Source organism: Myotis daubentonii, chromosome 14, assembly GCF_963259705.1.
Source record: "Myotis daubentonii chromosome 14, mMyoDau2.1, whole genome shotgun sequence".
NCBI lineage: Eukaryota > Metazoa > Chordata > Mammalia > Chiroptera > Vespertilionidae > Myotis > Myotis daubentonii.
In genome coordinates this window covers 35,387,818-35,403,455 of record NC_081853.1, presented here as the reverse complement: position 1 = coordinate 35,403,455, position 15,638 = coordinate 35,387,818, and the positions used below count along the sequence as shown (strand labels likewise).

At 41.9% G+C, this 15,638-nt stretch overlaps 1 protein-coding gene and 1 pseudogene across 10 annotated transcripts in view; both read right to left on the bottom strand.

Moving 5' to 3' along the window:
* CAPN7 (calpain 7) overlaps window positions 1-15,174 on the bottom strand; it is a 53,275-nt gene extending 38,101 nt beyond the window's left edge. For 6 of the 10 annotated variants that reach the window (XR_009448554.1, XR_009448551.1, XR_009448553.1 and 3 more), the window contains exons 1-6: window positions 14,808-15,026; window positions 11,614-11,722; window positions 6,882-7,039; window positions 5,928-5,995; window positions 3,868-4,068; window positions 2,087-2,173 (exon numbers count right to left, since the gene is read on the bottom strand). Coding sequence is in view for 3 of the 10 variants with exons in the window: in XM_059663995.1 (XP_059519978.1) it covers window positions 2,087-2,173; window positions 3,868-4,068; window positions 5,928-5,995; window positions 6,882-7,039; window positions 11,614-11,722; window positions 14,808-14,909 (725 nt within the window). In the remaining 7 variants the exon portion in view is untranslated. Of the gene's footprint in view, window positions 1-2,086; window positions 2,174-3,867; window positions 4,069-5,927; window positions 5,996-6,881; window positions 7,040-11,613; window positions 11,723-14,807 lie in introns of all 10 variants that reach the window. The other 4 variants (XR_009448555.1, XM_059663995.1, XM_059663994.1 and 1 more) reach the window with 4 other exon arrangements.
* LOC132215580 (keratin, type I cytoskeletal 18-like) lies at window positions 7,537-9,372 on the bottom strand (annotated as a pseudogene).
* Window positions 15,175-15,638: the final 464 nt, after the last annotated feature.

Here is a 15,638-nt window from a genome sequence, read left to right as displayed (position 1 = left end):
GCCAAGCCTCAAAGCTAAAGCTGGCCCAGAATAAAAAAAAAAAAAAGAGAAAAAAAGGGGCGGTTGGGAGCTTCAGTCACCCCCAGCCTGAAAACAGCCCTCAGTCCCTCACCCAGACTGGCCAGGCACCCCAGTGGGGACCCCCACCCTGAAGGGTGTGTGACCAGCTGCAAACAGCCATCATCCCCTCACCCAGGCTGGCCAGGCCCCCCAGTGGAGACCCCCACCCTGAAGGATGTGTGACCAGCTGCAAACAGCCATCATCTCCTCACCCAGGCTGGCCAGGCACCCCAGTGGGGACCCCCACCCTGATCCAGGACACCCTCCAGGGCAAACCAGCCGGCCGCCACACGTGCACCAGGCCTCTATCCTATATAGTAAAAGGGTAATATGCCTCCCAGCACCGGGTTCAGCGGAGCTGCGAGGCCTCCCAGCACCGGGATCAGCGTGACAGGGGGCAGTGCTCAAACCCCCTGATCACCCTGCGGCTCTGTGTGTGACAGGGTGCGGCGCCCCAACACCCCCCCATGGGCCCTGCTGTGTGTGTGACAGGGTAGAGCCATAACCTCCCCATCGGCCCTGCCCTGAGTGTGAGAGTGGCGGCACCCCAACCCCCTGATCGGCCCTGCTCTGTGGGTGATAGAGGGTGGCGCCCCAACCCCCTGATGGGCCCTGCTCTGTGCGTGACAGGGTACAGAGCCCCAACCCCCCTGATGGGCCCTGCTCTGTGAGTGACAGGGGGAAATGCCCCAACCCCCTGATTGGCCCTGCTCTGTGCATGACAGGGGGTGGTGCCGCAACCTCCCCATCGACCCTGTCTTGAGTGTGACAGGGGATGGTGCCCCAACCCCCCAATCAGCCCTATCCTGAGCGTGACTGAGGGTGGAATCACAACCTCCCGATCGCCCTGCTCTGTGTATGACAGGGGGCGGCGCCCCAACTCCCCAATCGGCCCTGCTCTGAGCCCAACCAGGGGCTGCACCTAGGGATTGGGCCTGCCCTCTGCCACCTGGGAGCAGGCCTAAGCCAGCAGGGCGTTATCTCCTGAGGGGTCCTAGACTGCGAGAGGGCACAGGCCGGGCTGAGGGCCCCCCCCCCCCACTCTGAGTGCACAAATTTTTGTGCACCGGGCCTCTAGTCTACACTAATAAAAGAGAAACATGCAAATTGGTGTCACTCCGCTATGCCCACCAGCCAATCAGGATGAGCATGCAAATTAACCCAACAAAGATGGCGGTTAATTTGCATATTCAGGCTCAGAGCAAAGACTGAAGGCTCCACCCGAGCGAATACTGCAGATTACTGAAGACTGAAGACGACTGAAGAGGCTTGGCTTCTCCGCTGCAGTCGGAGCGGAGAAGCCTCGAGACTTGGCTTCTCTGCTGTGGTTGGAGCAAAGGCCTGGGTCCTAGGTGGGGCGGAAAACTGGTGCCGGCAGCCAGGGGAAGGAAGGCCCATCGCACGAATCTCTTCATGCTACGGGCCTCTAGTACTTAATATAAAATGAATGTACCATTATTCAATCACTCCCATATTGTTAAATATTTGTTTCAATAACTTTTTGCTACGAAATGTTTTGATGAATGCTCTTATATACATAAACATCTTTAACGAAATTATTTCCTTAGGATGACCAGAAGCTGGGATTGAACCAAACAATATTTTTAAGGCTCTTGACATAAGCTGCCACTATCCTAGAAGGCTGTGCTAACACTTCCATAATTAACTCTTTTTGAATTGTATCTTCTTAGTAAACAATATTGTCATTCTATTCCACTTTTCCATTCAGTTCTTTTAGACTTGCATTTTTGTTGTGATCAAACACCAATTCAACAAATATTTCCTGAGTACTTTGTGCTAGGAACTGTGCTTGGCACTGAGTATAATGTTACGCAAAAGGAGACAAAAGAGTAATAGAGGTATTGCTGTGCTGCCCCTATCGCCTTCCCATAACCACACTTCTCTTCTAATCAAATTTTTAAATCACAAATTTAAATTCAAAACTATAAATTTACACTTCAGAATATGGAAAAAGTACCGAAAAAGTAAAATATTGGAAGTAAAAATTGCTATAGTGCTTACTTACCAGAAAGGCATTGGAAAGGCAAAACGTTCTCTCAGGTCGATAGCCATGAAAGGAACATATTCTACACCATTTATTTTTGATGTTGTCCTAAAAAATACCAGAAAATAAAATCTAAAGTAAATGTTCAAATTAGCATATTAAACTCCTTAAATTTAAATGACAAGGTATGGCACTGTAATAAAATTAAACCTACAATCTCACGTTGGACAAAACCAGTATCTTTATTTGGACAAATTTTTCACAAAATTGTTGAACACCAGAAAATAACTGATTTAATTCAATTCAGTAGAGTTACAACAAAACAATAGTCTCAAGACAGGACCAACCAGAAGTATTGAAAGTGTCTGTGACACCAGGGACAAAGTGAATTCTATCCTAAGTCCAAAGGGAGAAAACAATTGCTTGGTTATTTTGGGATTTTAAAAACATGACATTTATAACTATGAAACTATATTCTTCATATTTTCTGGGTATGAAAATATGGAGTGGTTAAGTGTCATAGATAACAGCTATGGCCTCTTGATAAGTTAAAGAAATGTGTTTGGTAGTAGCTTTGCATATTTTCTTGTTTTGTGTATATTTATTTGTATATTAGTACATTTACTATTTCCTTCTTCTGTTTCTTTCCCTCATTTTATTTAGAAGTAATTGCAGGGTAACTTCACCACTTAGTCCCCAATATTCAGGGAGACTGTGACTGAATTTGAAGAAAGTTAATACAGTAAGCGATGGATACTATGACTGTGTATATTCTTTTTCTGAGAGGATGAGAACTTTTCACTTGTATGAAGGATAGCTGCATTTATTAGAAATATAGAGTTGTTTTGTTGTAGTATGGAATGTCAAATGTGTACAGAAGAGAACCTTTGGATGCTGAGTAGCCCGAGTGTCGGACTGTTACTAATTTACCGTCTCTCAATTCCAAAACCACCCTTATTCATCCTGCTCTGTGTTGTTTCGTTTCACATGCAATTTGCCAGGCAAAGAGAGCCAGACTTGTAGGAGAATTAAAATCCATAGCAAGAAAAGAAAGAAAAATACCCTCAGGTGGCTGCTACGTGAGAAGCCCTTTAGGCTCAATTTTAGGAAATTAAAAATGAGCAACTACATGATTCGCACTACTCTGTTAGATCTCTTCCAGAGCCCAACTGAAGAACAGCCACACTGGCTCAGAGATTTATCCCATCTGGGATGGCTCAGAATGCAACCAAGGAGTTCCACATCACTGTTGTTTGCATTTTTAACACCCTTGAGGCTCTTCCACACACTGACATGGCTTCCTAGACCAGGGGTTGGTAAACATTTTCTTTAAAGGGCCAAATAGAATATAGTTTTGGCTTTGCAATGAGGTCTGTCATATGTTGTTCTGTGTTTTGTTGTTGTTGTTTTTTTAGAACCCTTAAAAAAAATCCAAAAACTATTCATAGCTCAAGGCTTCCCTTTGCTGACTCCTGGCTTAGACTGCTATTTCAAGTTAACAATTTATTTTTCCCATTAGGAATCTGGTTACAAAGTTGCACAGATGACTGATTGGTCTGCCACAGATCTATTTTGCTCCCTAAATTCTAGTTCTCAATTTTGAAGAATGCTAGGATTTTCAGGAAAACATACCTAGTAGAAATGCTAATACTAAAATATATTAGAAAAATTTTAAGTATTTAAAGTTGTGACCACATGACAATATATAATTAATAGCATTATACACTATAAGATGTGAATATGACCCAACAAACCTAATGAGAATAAAATTGTTCATTACAATGAATGAGAAACTAATTTACCTGAGAACTTCTATTTCTTCTGCCGTGTATCTCTGTCCTTGTGCATCGCATGCCTGTGGACTTATAAATTGCTGAGGTCTTTCAAGAAAGGGATTAGTTCCTAGTGGAAAATGTGCTCTTGCTGGAGGTGGCTTTGGTTTAATATTGGTTGACTTGACTTTGCATAATGGCTTTGTTAAAGGCTCACTCAATGCTTCTGCTCTATAATAGAGGTACAGAAACACTGTTTAGCTTTTTTCACATTTAAGCTTTCCAGAAAATAAAATTTACTTCAAGAACCAGTCAAGCATTCCTAATGTAAACCTAGTATATAAAATTCTTACAAACTAGTCAACTGTTCACTACTTAAGCTACTCCCAAAGGTATTTTTGCAAACAATATTCTATTAAGTGAGCATTTATATCAGATACTATACAATGGGGATACAAGAATGTATAAAACACAATCCCTACTTTTAAGGTGTTCATAGTTTTGTGGGGAAAGAAAGACAACTACATCAAGTGACAGATGCTAACATGAAATAGTACTTTTGAGTAAATGCATGACAGAAGATATTAACTTAATGAAGTGGGAAGAGAGGGTGAATCAGGGAATGTTTTTTTCTGAATTGATGTGTGGGCTGCAGAGAAGTCCACTAGGGGAGTGAGGAAGTATTTGGAGTAGAGAGAATAGCATATGCAAATGTATGAAACAGCAATGAGTTACGGTAATTTCAAAAGAATGGATGCAGCCCCTGTAAACAGTGCAAATGAGAAGCAGTGGAAGATAAAACCACTAGCAGAGATTGGATTATAGGCCTCCAGGAAATTTTGACTTTGTCAAAGAGCTAACAAGCTAAAAAACAGAAGTTCTTAATCTGAGGTCCATATATAGTTTCAGGAGTCTTGTGAAAATTCTGAAATTCATGCCAAAAATTTTATGTACATTTTTCTTAGAGAATGGATCCATAATTTTGAACAGATCCTCAAAGGAGCCCATGACTGACCCACTCCAGTGCACTTAGGGATACACTTAGAGAATACTGGATGGGTTAGCTGCATAGGTAATAAAAGGCATCGACGATTCAGACTGGTGAAAGAAGTCAAAATGGAGAAAATAACTATGTGTTAAGTGTCCATATCTTCAAGAATTTGAAAAAAAAAAACTAAAGGCTAGATGATGGTAATAAAATGGAGGGATGACTATTATACTTTGATAAAAAAAGGATTGGAGTGGTACAGCTAGCTAGTCAGAGCCTCAAAAGGAAGCAATTTTATGAAATATAACTATAAAAGCAATTTCCACCCTTTTCCTTTGTCTATAGTACTCTTCAAGGGTAGAATTCTATTGTGCAAATCCATTTATTCTTTCAACAAATGCCTACTGAGCACATACTGTAAGTCCAACCTTCTGCTATATGCTCAGTTAGATCATTAAACAAAACAGACAAAATTCTCTGTGCTCAAGAGCTTGCATTGAAGTGATGACTGTTGGAAGGAACACAAACATTAACATGACAAACTGGTAAATTTCATGTCTTAGAAAGTGTTAAGAATTATGGAAAAGAATATTAGAATAGAGTATGCAGGGTAAAAGTATTGAAGGAGATTCAGTTTTATATTGGTTAGGGCAGGCCTTATTGAAAAGTTGACATTTGAGCAGAGTTAAAGGAATTACTACATTATATAATTTAGGGTATGTGTATGGCTGCAAACTGGCTCATTCTCAATTTCTTCTTTTTATTATTAGCTCTAGAAGGCTCTCTGGAAGTTCTCTTCATTGGAAGTCTGATATTACACAACAGAAGGGAAGTCTTCCATTTCAAATACCATGATCATTTTTGTTTCATATATAGAAAAAGCTACAGAAAACATTTCTTGATTAATGTTATATTTTAAATTTAAAGCAGGAAACTAGAGAAGTAAATGCACTCAGAGAAAAAAAATAGACTTCCTCTACATCTCAGGTAAAAGATGGAGATTTGTTTTTATAAACTCTAACACATTTTGATAAATCTGTCACATTTAAGTGACACAATGCACTGCCACCCATGGAAAAGAACTTAAGTGACCAAAACTCACCTATCTAGTGCCTGTCGAGCCAACTGTTTCAGTTTATTTTGCAGAGTTTTATCAGCAGTTTCATAGGACTTAAGAGAAAGAGAGATACACATTCTGAAGCATAATTATTTTTAAATTTTCTTGATTCATGATATTTCTAAGTAAAAAAATTAACCATGCACATTACACTTCTTGAAATTATGAGAGAATAAACCAAGACATTTTATTTTCATTCTTAAAGGTATTGTTTAAAATAGTGCTGAAACTTGTCATCGAGGTAAGCTTTAAGGCCACTTAAAGTGGACAGGTGGTAACTGGAACACAACTGTGTGACCTGGTGCCATGGAAGGCAGGAACCTCAGAAGACCAGCACTTACCTCCAGTCTCCGGTACCCATAGTGATAAGGCGGTTCTCCCGAGCAAAACACCCTAGACAAAAAGCCAGTGCTCTGAATAATACTGAGGCCACACTCTACCACTTCACCTCATCTTCCTGTCAAATACACTGCTCTTACGCACTAGATGCCCTTTAAAGCTCACATCCCACCTAGGGCTCCTCAGAGAGAAGTAAAAGCAACTCATCATATAGATTTTACATTGCAAATTAATAAAGCACTACCAAACCACTACCTTTGTTTTTAGTGTATGAAATTGAAAAAAAAGGGGGAGGGGAGTTTATTCTAAATTTGTGATGGTGAATTCTTCCTATAATAAGTTAATTTAGTTATATGTAAAGAGGTTAAAAAGCTACCTGTAATTTAGAAAAAAATTGCTTGATGATTCAATCTTAATGCTGTTAAAAACTTTAAACGAGATACTAAAATCCACTATTCATTTTTTACTCTCCATCTTTTAATGAGTAATTTAGTTACATTCATGACACATTTTTTTAAGAAATTGTTAAATAAAATTAACTAGTAAAGGGAGAAATTTCTTAGCATAATTCCACCAAATTTAACTTGTAGCTATACATACAGTTTTTAGACAGAGATCTACGGCTTCAGTATACAATTCTATAGCATCTTCAACATTCCCCTTTTCATCTTCGTCAAAAGCTTGTGTAACAAGGAAATGGGCACGCTCCAAGTCCAACTGATGTTTTGATTTCAAAGGATCAGCACTCTTTGACTGAACTAGGATAGGGAAAAAGCCATATAGAAGTAGTATTACCTATATATCTATCTGGGAAACAACATACCATTTTAATACATTTAAGACATTCTTTACCAAACCTCTATAATCCTTCATTTAAAAAAAAAGTTTAGCAAGGTAGAGTTGTGCTAAAACCCACTGAATTATAGATAATAAGAAGGTGAATTTTGTGGTATGTGAATTATATCTCAATAAAGCTGTTATCTTTCTTAAAAAGCTTTACCTTTTGTCTCTTAAAGGTATATGGTGATTTTTTTCTTATCCTTGAGGATAATTTTTCCAGTGAATTTTAGGGAGAGTGGGAGAGACAGAGAAAAACATTAATATGAGACACATCGATTGGTTGCCTCCCACACGAGCCTGACCAGGGCAGGGGATCAAGCCTGGAACTGAGGTATGTGCCCTTGACTGGAATCCAACCCAGGACTGATGCTTTATCCACTGAGCCAAACTGGCTAGCATTGGTGATCTTTTTTTTTACAACTTTAACCCTCAGTAACACCTCTCTGAATAATGTACGAATCCCATTTATAAAATGAAGATACCAAACCTCAAAAATGTTAAAATACCTAGTTCAGGGTTTCTCAGCCTTGGCACTACTGACATTCTCGATGGGTAATTCTTTGTTGTGGACTGTCCTATGCATTGTAGGATTTTTCACAAGATCTCTGGCCTCTACTGAACTAGATGACAGAAGTATACTCCCCCTACCTCCCCTAGTGTAAAAACTAAATTTCTCTCCAGACATTGCCAAATGTCTCATGAAGGGCAAAATCCCTCCCAGCTGAGAATGAGTGATGTAACCTAAGGTTTCATAGCTACAAATGAAGGGTAAGGACTCAACTTAGATCTTTTGTTTGTTTATTTATTAATGATCACTGAACTTTTTGTTGGTCTCCTGCCTCCCAAGGGGTGCCCACTTCTGCTGCCTTAACATCTCAGAACTTTGGTGTCACAGACCTTAGACACCACTTTGCCATCCATAATCCTGGGGTGGTGGTCTTTTGATCGGATTGCACGGTGTTGCTGTTGTCTAGGGCATCACCAAGATGGACGTCCTCCCCTTCTCCCAGCAGGTGGCAATCTCAGCCTCTAGCCTGACCTTGATGTTTAGTAGGGCCTTGTACTCTTATACCTAGTGCTGCTGCTCTGCCCCAGGCCTGAGCCAGCTCTGACTCCAGGTGCAGCAGTATCCTGTCAAGCTGTTCCATTCGCATGGCATAATGCGTCTCCACCTCCCTCAAGATGATCTCCAAACTGGCCCCCAGATTTCTCGAGTCCAGGTTGATGTCCAAGACCTGGACCATATGTCTCATCTCTGAGAATGTCATCTCAGTCATTCCTGCCCCAGTGGTCTGCAAGGTGACCCCTGTGGTACTCTCCTCAATCTGCTGGGACCAGTACTTGTCCAGCTCCTCTTGGTTTTTCCAAGCCAGCTCATCATACTGGACCCAGATGCCCACTTGCCATGATCTTGCTGCGTCTTGAGATTTGGAGGCATCCAACTCCATAGTCAACCCAAAGTTAGCAGTCTGGTTTTAACCATTTACTTCCTCCTCGTGGTTCTTCATGAAGAGCAGCTCCTCCTCGAGAGCCTCGATCCCTGTGTGCAGCCGAGTGATTCTGGTGTCATCAGTGATCTTTCAAAGCCCATCGATGTTACTCTCCATAGATTGATGCATGGCCAACTCCATCTCAAACTTGACTCTGAAGTCATCAGCACCAAGACTGGCATTATCAATCTGCAGAACAATGTGGGCATTGTCCACAGAACTTGCAAAGATCTGAGCCTTCGGGTCCTTTCTTCTCCAGTCTCTGATGATCAACCTCGACTCCTTACCCTCTCCAGGCAGTCATTTAGGAATTGCATAGTCTCCTTGCTCTGGACACCCCCTATACCTACTAGGCCCCCAGACCACCAGCAGCCACACATTGCTGGTCGAGCAGGGGACATGGAGATGAGCAAGCCCAAACCCCCAGTGCCTGCATAGACACTGGCCACACTGATGGCTGGCTGGGTGACTGCACAGAGCCCAGGGTCTGGTAGTTGGTGGAGATGATGGAGTGGGTGCTAAAGCTCATGTTGTTCAGGGAGGAAGGTGAGAGACCAAGACTTGGGTTCAAACTGCCTCAACTGAGATCTTTTAATTCCAAGTCTTGAGTTTTTATTCTACACTGGTGAATTTCAAACTGTGTTACCTCTCCCCACCCAAAGCACAACTCCTCTCTCAAAGATCTCTTCACTGCCAGCAGATTTTATGTTTTAAAAATTGGGTTTCTGAACAAGACTTTTATTTGATAAATGCCTCTCTGTTTAAAATAATAATTAAGGAAACCATTTAATGCTTTACAGATTTCATTTCATTTGTTGAATAAAATGGGCCCAAAAGTTAGCAAAACAATTAAGGTATGTTATACTTTAAAAATCCTTTTGAACTTTACTTCTGTTTCACTGGAAAGCTTTATTCTTTCAAGAGATAAGGGCTATCTCATTCTGTGCCTCAGTATCACATTTATAAATTTAAGAACTTCATTTACTTGGTTGGGAAAATACAAGTTTCTTGGAATTTACAGGTATTTTGAATACATGAATCAATGTAACTTTTTATCAAGTAGGGCCCTGATGCACAGGCAGTCCACATTTTAATACATACAATTTTTGGGACCTTAATTTATACAATTTCTGGGACTTGTCTTAAACTAAACCACCTTGTCTTTTTTTTGATGTTGTTAATCCTCACCTAAAGATAGTTCTTCCATTGACTTAAAAAAATATATATTTTTTTATTGAGTTCAGAGAGGAAAGGAGAGGGAGAGAGAGAGAGAAACATCGATGATGAGAGAGAATCATTGATGGCTGCCTCCTGCAGGCCCCCTACTGGGGATGAAGACTGCAACCAGGACATGTGCCTTGACCCAGAACAGAACCATGATCTCTTGGTTCCTAGATTGATGCTCAACCATTGCGCCATACTGACCGGGCTTTCTACTGATTTTTTTAAGAGAGTGGAAGGAACAGTGGAAAGTAGGAAGGGGGTGAGAGAGGGAGACATTGATTGGTTGCCTCTCACAATCACTACAACCAGGGCCCGGTATCGAACCTGCAACTGAGCTACGTGCCCTTGATCAGGAATTGAACCAGAGACCCTTCAATGTGTGGGCTGATGTTCTACCAGTGAGCCACACCGACCAGGCTAAACCACCTTGTCTTTAAAGGGACTGTCATAGCAAGGAATCCAATCATCAAATCTACTTTATCCTAACTATGTGCTTATAACTTCTGCTTCTATCTATTCAGAATGAGTAGTGGAATGTAGCATGAAGTTTATCAGGAAAGGCTGAATAAGTAAAGATTTCTCTAAACTAGTGATATTAACCTGTTCAACTGGTGTGCTGCAAGAATTTTTAAAACATGCAATACCTGACTATTTAGATACCTCGTTTTCATTAGGTTGTCAAATTTAGCTATCCGGTGTGAATGAAACAAAATTATACTTTTTTCTTTGTCAGATTGGCAAAAATAATATGTTTTTTGGTGTGCCACTGGATTTTAATAATAGTTTATGTGTGCTATGAGATAAAAAGATTGAAAATAAATTGCTGCTCTAAGCTGCTTGTCACTTTATCATAGGGCCACAGGAAAAAGGGTTAAACTTAAAGAGTCCTTAGTAAGATGAATGCATTTCTAAAACAAAATGTCAACAGGTGATTATTTCTTTTCTACCCTATAAACAGCAAATTTTGACAGAAAACCTGACCTCTAACACAACTGTGATCATTAAGCCTGTGTGTACTTGCTTTAAAGAATTTTCCATGTTGTTTATGAACATAAATACAGGCTGTTCCAGGTTTCTGCCTACATGTCGCTTATCTAAGATATGGTTTAAAAGAATTTAGCTAAGGTCTTGAGGTTGAGGATACTGATATAGAAGAGACTGTGAACCCACTACTGAAGTCTTTAAACACTGACGAGGAGCCCTATCTGGTTTGGCTCAGTGGAAAGAGCATTGGCCTGTGGACTGAAGTGTCCTGGGTTCAATTCCTAGTCAAGGGCACATGCCCGGGTTGTGGGCTCGATCCCCAGTAGGGGGAGGTGCAGGAGGCAGCCAATCAATAATTCTCTCTTATCATTGATGTTTCTATCCCTCCCTTTCTGAAATCAATAAAAAAATATTTTTAAACACTTAAGAGTAGTCATTTAAATTTAATACCAGGAGAGGGCATGTGACAGATATTTAAAAAGGAGACTTTAACAGGGTCCTAATCCTGATTTTGCTACTGATACAGTTAGAATATAAATAACTCACCATTTCTAAACCTCTAGGAAATTAGGAGATTGAACTGTATTATCTCTAAGGTTCTCCTTCACAGATCAATAATTCATTTACATATTACGACTTTTAAATATGTGATTACCAAAAGAGGAATTAACAACAAGAGACTTAGGATCAAGATTCAAAGATAAAAATGAAAGAGAAACATAGAGGGAAAAGTAAGATGTGATGGACGAGAAGAAAAAAAAATACAGCGATAAGTTTAGTAGTCTTTTACTAACCTGCTGAATGTAAAGCCTGAACTCTTTCCAGATATTCATTTATTTTTTCTTGAATGTGTTCTAGGCTCGATCCTGCCATCTCAGCATAAATTAAGGCTTGTGCAGCTTCCTAAAAATAAGAATTCAAAGGAGTCTAATATATAAATTACAATTTGAATTTTCTTTATTACTTTTTAACTATTGGTTTCTATGAATGACAAAACTAGAATGTCCTTAAGATATTAATAACTTCACTTATAAAGCAAATGAATTATAAAATACTCCAATACCCTTTCTTCAGTTCTTAATGCTCTTAATTTTCTCATACTGTTGACAACTTATCAACTCAACTAGGAGGGATTGATTATAAACATTTTCTTAGAATAGCTGTGATTTATATGTTTTCTTTATGCAACAGGTCAGACTTAAGATTATATACCTTAAAATGGTGAACTGTGCCTTATAAGTATTAGAACAGATAACAATCTATACTAATAAAGGGGTAATATGCTAATTACACTGGGAGACCTTTTGGACAAAGCCATGGTGGCGGGGCCGAGGCAGTTAGGGATGTCAGGCCAGGAGGGGAGGGCAGTTGGGGGCGAGCAGGCCGGTGCGGGGTGGGGCAGTTGGGGGCAAGCAGGCCGGTGGGGGAGCAGTTGGGGGCGATCAGGCCGGCAGGCAGAGTGGTTAGGGGCGATCAGGCAGGCAGGCAGGTGAGCGGTTAGGAGCCAGCGGTCCCAGATTGCAAGAGGGATGTCCAACTGCTGGTGTGGGATTGGGTCTAAACTGGCAGTCGGACATCCCCTGAGGAGTCCCAGATTGGAGAGGGTGCAGGCTGGGCTGAGGGACACCCCATCTCCCCATGCACGAATTTTGTGCACTGGGCCACTAATAACCAATAAAATAAGATAAACCTAAGTGTCAAGAAAAGATTACTGCCAAAACCGGTTTGGCTCAGTGGATAGAGCGTCAGCCTGCGGACTGAAGGGTCCTGGGTTCGATTCCGGTCAAGGGCATGTACCTGGGTTGCAGGCACATCCCCAGTGGGAGATGTGCAGGAGGCAGCTGATCGATGTTTCTCTCTCATCGATGTTTCTGGCTCTCTATCTCTCTCCCGTCCTCTCTATAAAAAATCAATAAAATATATTTTAAAAAAAAGATTACAAGAAATTATACAGCTTAAATAACTCAGTGGGAAGAAAATCTTTCTCCACAGAAAATATATTCTGCCAAATGGTGTCACAGTTTAAAGCAGGTTTCAGCTGCATGAAATCAACTTATTTTAATTAAGAAACTCTGGATTCACCTTTCAGCTATTCATTCCCTAACTTCCACAGCCAATTATACTGCGGCTAATGAGGAAGAGCTGCCATTCTTCCCATCACCACGTCAGGATGGTTACCAATGCTACCACTGAGAAGGACCAGAGATTTCTCCAAATTGCAACACTTTCTCTGCAGTAACCCAAACATGTACACTTCGTGAAGCCGCATGGCTAATTGTCTGGATCCAATAAAGCCTTCCACTGAACATCACTTTTTGAATCCAGCTATTGGAGCAGGAGTTGTTTCATTAAACCTAACAAAATCAGTAACAAACAAGAGTTATTGATTTTGACCAAATGGAAATTCAGTCTAAAAGCTGTGGGGGTACAAAAGCTATGATTTCCTCAGATTCTGTAACTCACTTATTTCAGGGGAGAAAAAAATAACTTCACATGTAACATCATTATCTGAATACATTATAGCTACACGTAACTTCAATAAATTAATGTAATATATATTTTACCCCTTTAATTATCTTGCATGTAAATACCGATTTTCAACTTATTTTGCTTAACAAATAAAGCAAATTTTTAAAACTGCTGGTATCAATTTTATTTTACTCATTTCATTTCTACTTGAAAGTGATTAACACTAAGGAATCCCATATAGAACAGTATTAAGAAAGTAAGCACTAAATATCCCATAAAGTTTATGTATATAGTTCCTAGGAGCACAACCACACTGACTTTCTCAGAGATAAAAAATTCTTCCTAATGACATGCATATAAATCCTACAGCGAAACAAGAGGCACTGCATAGTATATTCTTTCACTTTAGAAAAAACTATTTTATATGGTACTATTTTAATCTATGAACATTTACCAGTTATTTCACAAAAAACTAAAAGACACAGAATTTCTACTTTTAAAGAAATATCACCTTCATGAAATTGTCCAAAAAAAAGTCCGAACGAAATGATTATGAACAAAACAAGTCTCCAAATACGGATTATAAAATATTAATCCGAGAAAAGCAAACCACACATTAATGATATAGCATATCCGTTCATGGAAAAAAACTATTACTTCTCTGACATTTCTTAAAAAAAAAAAAAGGTGACAATATGATAAAGACACAGCTACAAGGAAGAAGAGGGCTCAGCTAGGGCTGGAGGGGTGTGTCTGCAAATCCTCAAGATTGGAAAGCAGACGGTGGACTGTAGAAGCTCACACCCTGACTTAATCATTCTGCCCCGAGTAATTTACACAAAAGAAATAGAAAAGACATGTATAGAGAATGAATGACAAGGATATTAACCGAACCATTACTTATGATGCTAAAATACCCGAACGATGCTAAAAAACACAATGGAATGCTGTGCCTCTGGTAAGCTATCACAGAAGTAAATTTAACGATTTGAAAAAGTTCAAATGAACAGGTTATAATAGTATCAACAGTAGGACCCAAGTTTGTTTAAGAAAAAAAAGAGTACACACACACACACACGTGCGCGTCGAAACGCAAGCACAAAAAATATACCATCAAGTGCTAGAATAAAAGACGTTTTCTTCTTTAAAAACTTATTTTGTTTTCTTCCACGAATATGCATGATTTTAGTGTGTATGAGAGACCACTGCCCAGGAGCCGTGAACGAGAACCAAGTGACAGAATCAGCCGGCCACTAACCGCCCGCACCTACTACTGCGGCCACGGCAGCCCCAGGTGGGCACTGCCAGTCCGGACTGCAACCGGAGAGGTGGTCGCTCCAAAGCTGTGCGCAAACCTGCCCCTCGTGGCAGAGCCCCGGTGGGCGTGGGGGTGCCTGGTGCCCGAGAAGGAAAGCGCAGGAAGAGGAGAGGGTGAAGAGCAGAGGCTACAGGGCCCGGGCGCCTCGGTACCGGGACCCGCCCCTCGGCCCCTCCGACGACTCCGCGGTCCCCCGCTCACCTTGTAGTAAAACACCGCCTCCGAATAGCGCCCTTCGTGGTCGCGCTGCACCGCCAGCCGCGCGAACTGCACGGCGTCCCGCTCCAGCGCCGACGAGTCCATGGCGCCGAGGCCCCGCACCTGGCGGGGGAGCGAGGCCCTGACGCAGAGGCGCTTCGCCGACCGTGGCGCACCGGGGAGCCGGGGCCAGGACTCCGGAGCACCGAGGGAGGACGGACCAAGTTTCCTTACGGCAGCCGCGCAAAGAGAATGGTTCTTTCCGGCTCGGGCCGCCGCGACGCCGCGCCCCTACGGCGTAGCTCCGGCACCCAGCCCGTGGGGCGGCCCCACTCCGCGGCCTCCGCATCTCCCGCCCCGCCCACCGGCCGCACTGAGCAAGCGCAGCCTGGCCTTCGGGAGATTCTCTGGGGCTGGGGCCGCGCGGGCCGGACTCCTCGCGGGAGTTCAAGGAGGTGGGCGGGGCCATTCCGGCGTGCAGGCGCGCACGTGACCGCCACGGCTCCCGGGATTGGCGGGCAGTACCGAGTCGGGGACCAGTACGCTTTCGCCGTCTACGTGGAGGTGGCTGGGCCGCTGACGCTGTTGCTGGGGGCGCGCCCGGACAGGGGCGCATGCGCCGTACAAACTTCTTATTTTTCCTACCAGCTCAAGGGAAGGCTCAAAGAGCCAACAAAAAGCACTTCGAAACATCATCTGGACTGAAATTTTAAAAATAAGGGACTTAAAGACATTCATAGGATATATAGGAGTCTTTTAAGGTACCCATTAGTAACGTTTATTTTCCACAAACTCAATCATGACCCAGTACACAGCACCTCTAGTGTTTATATA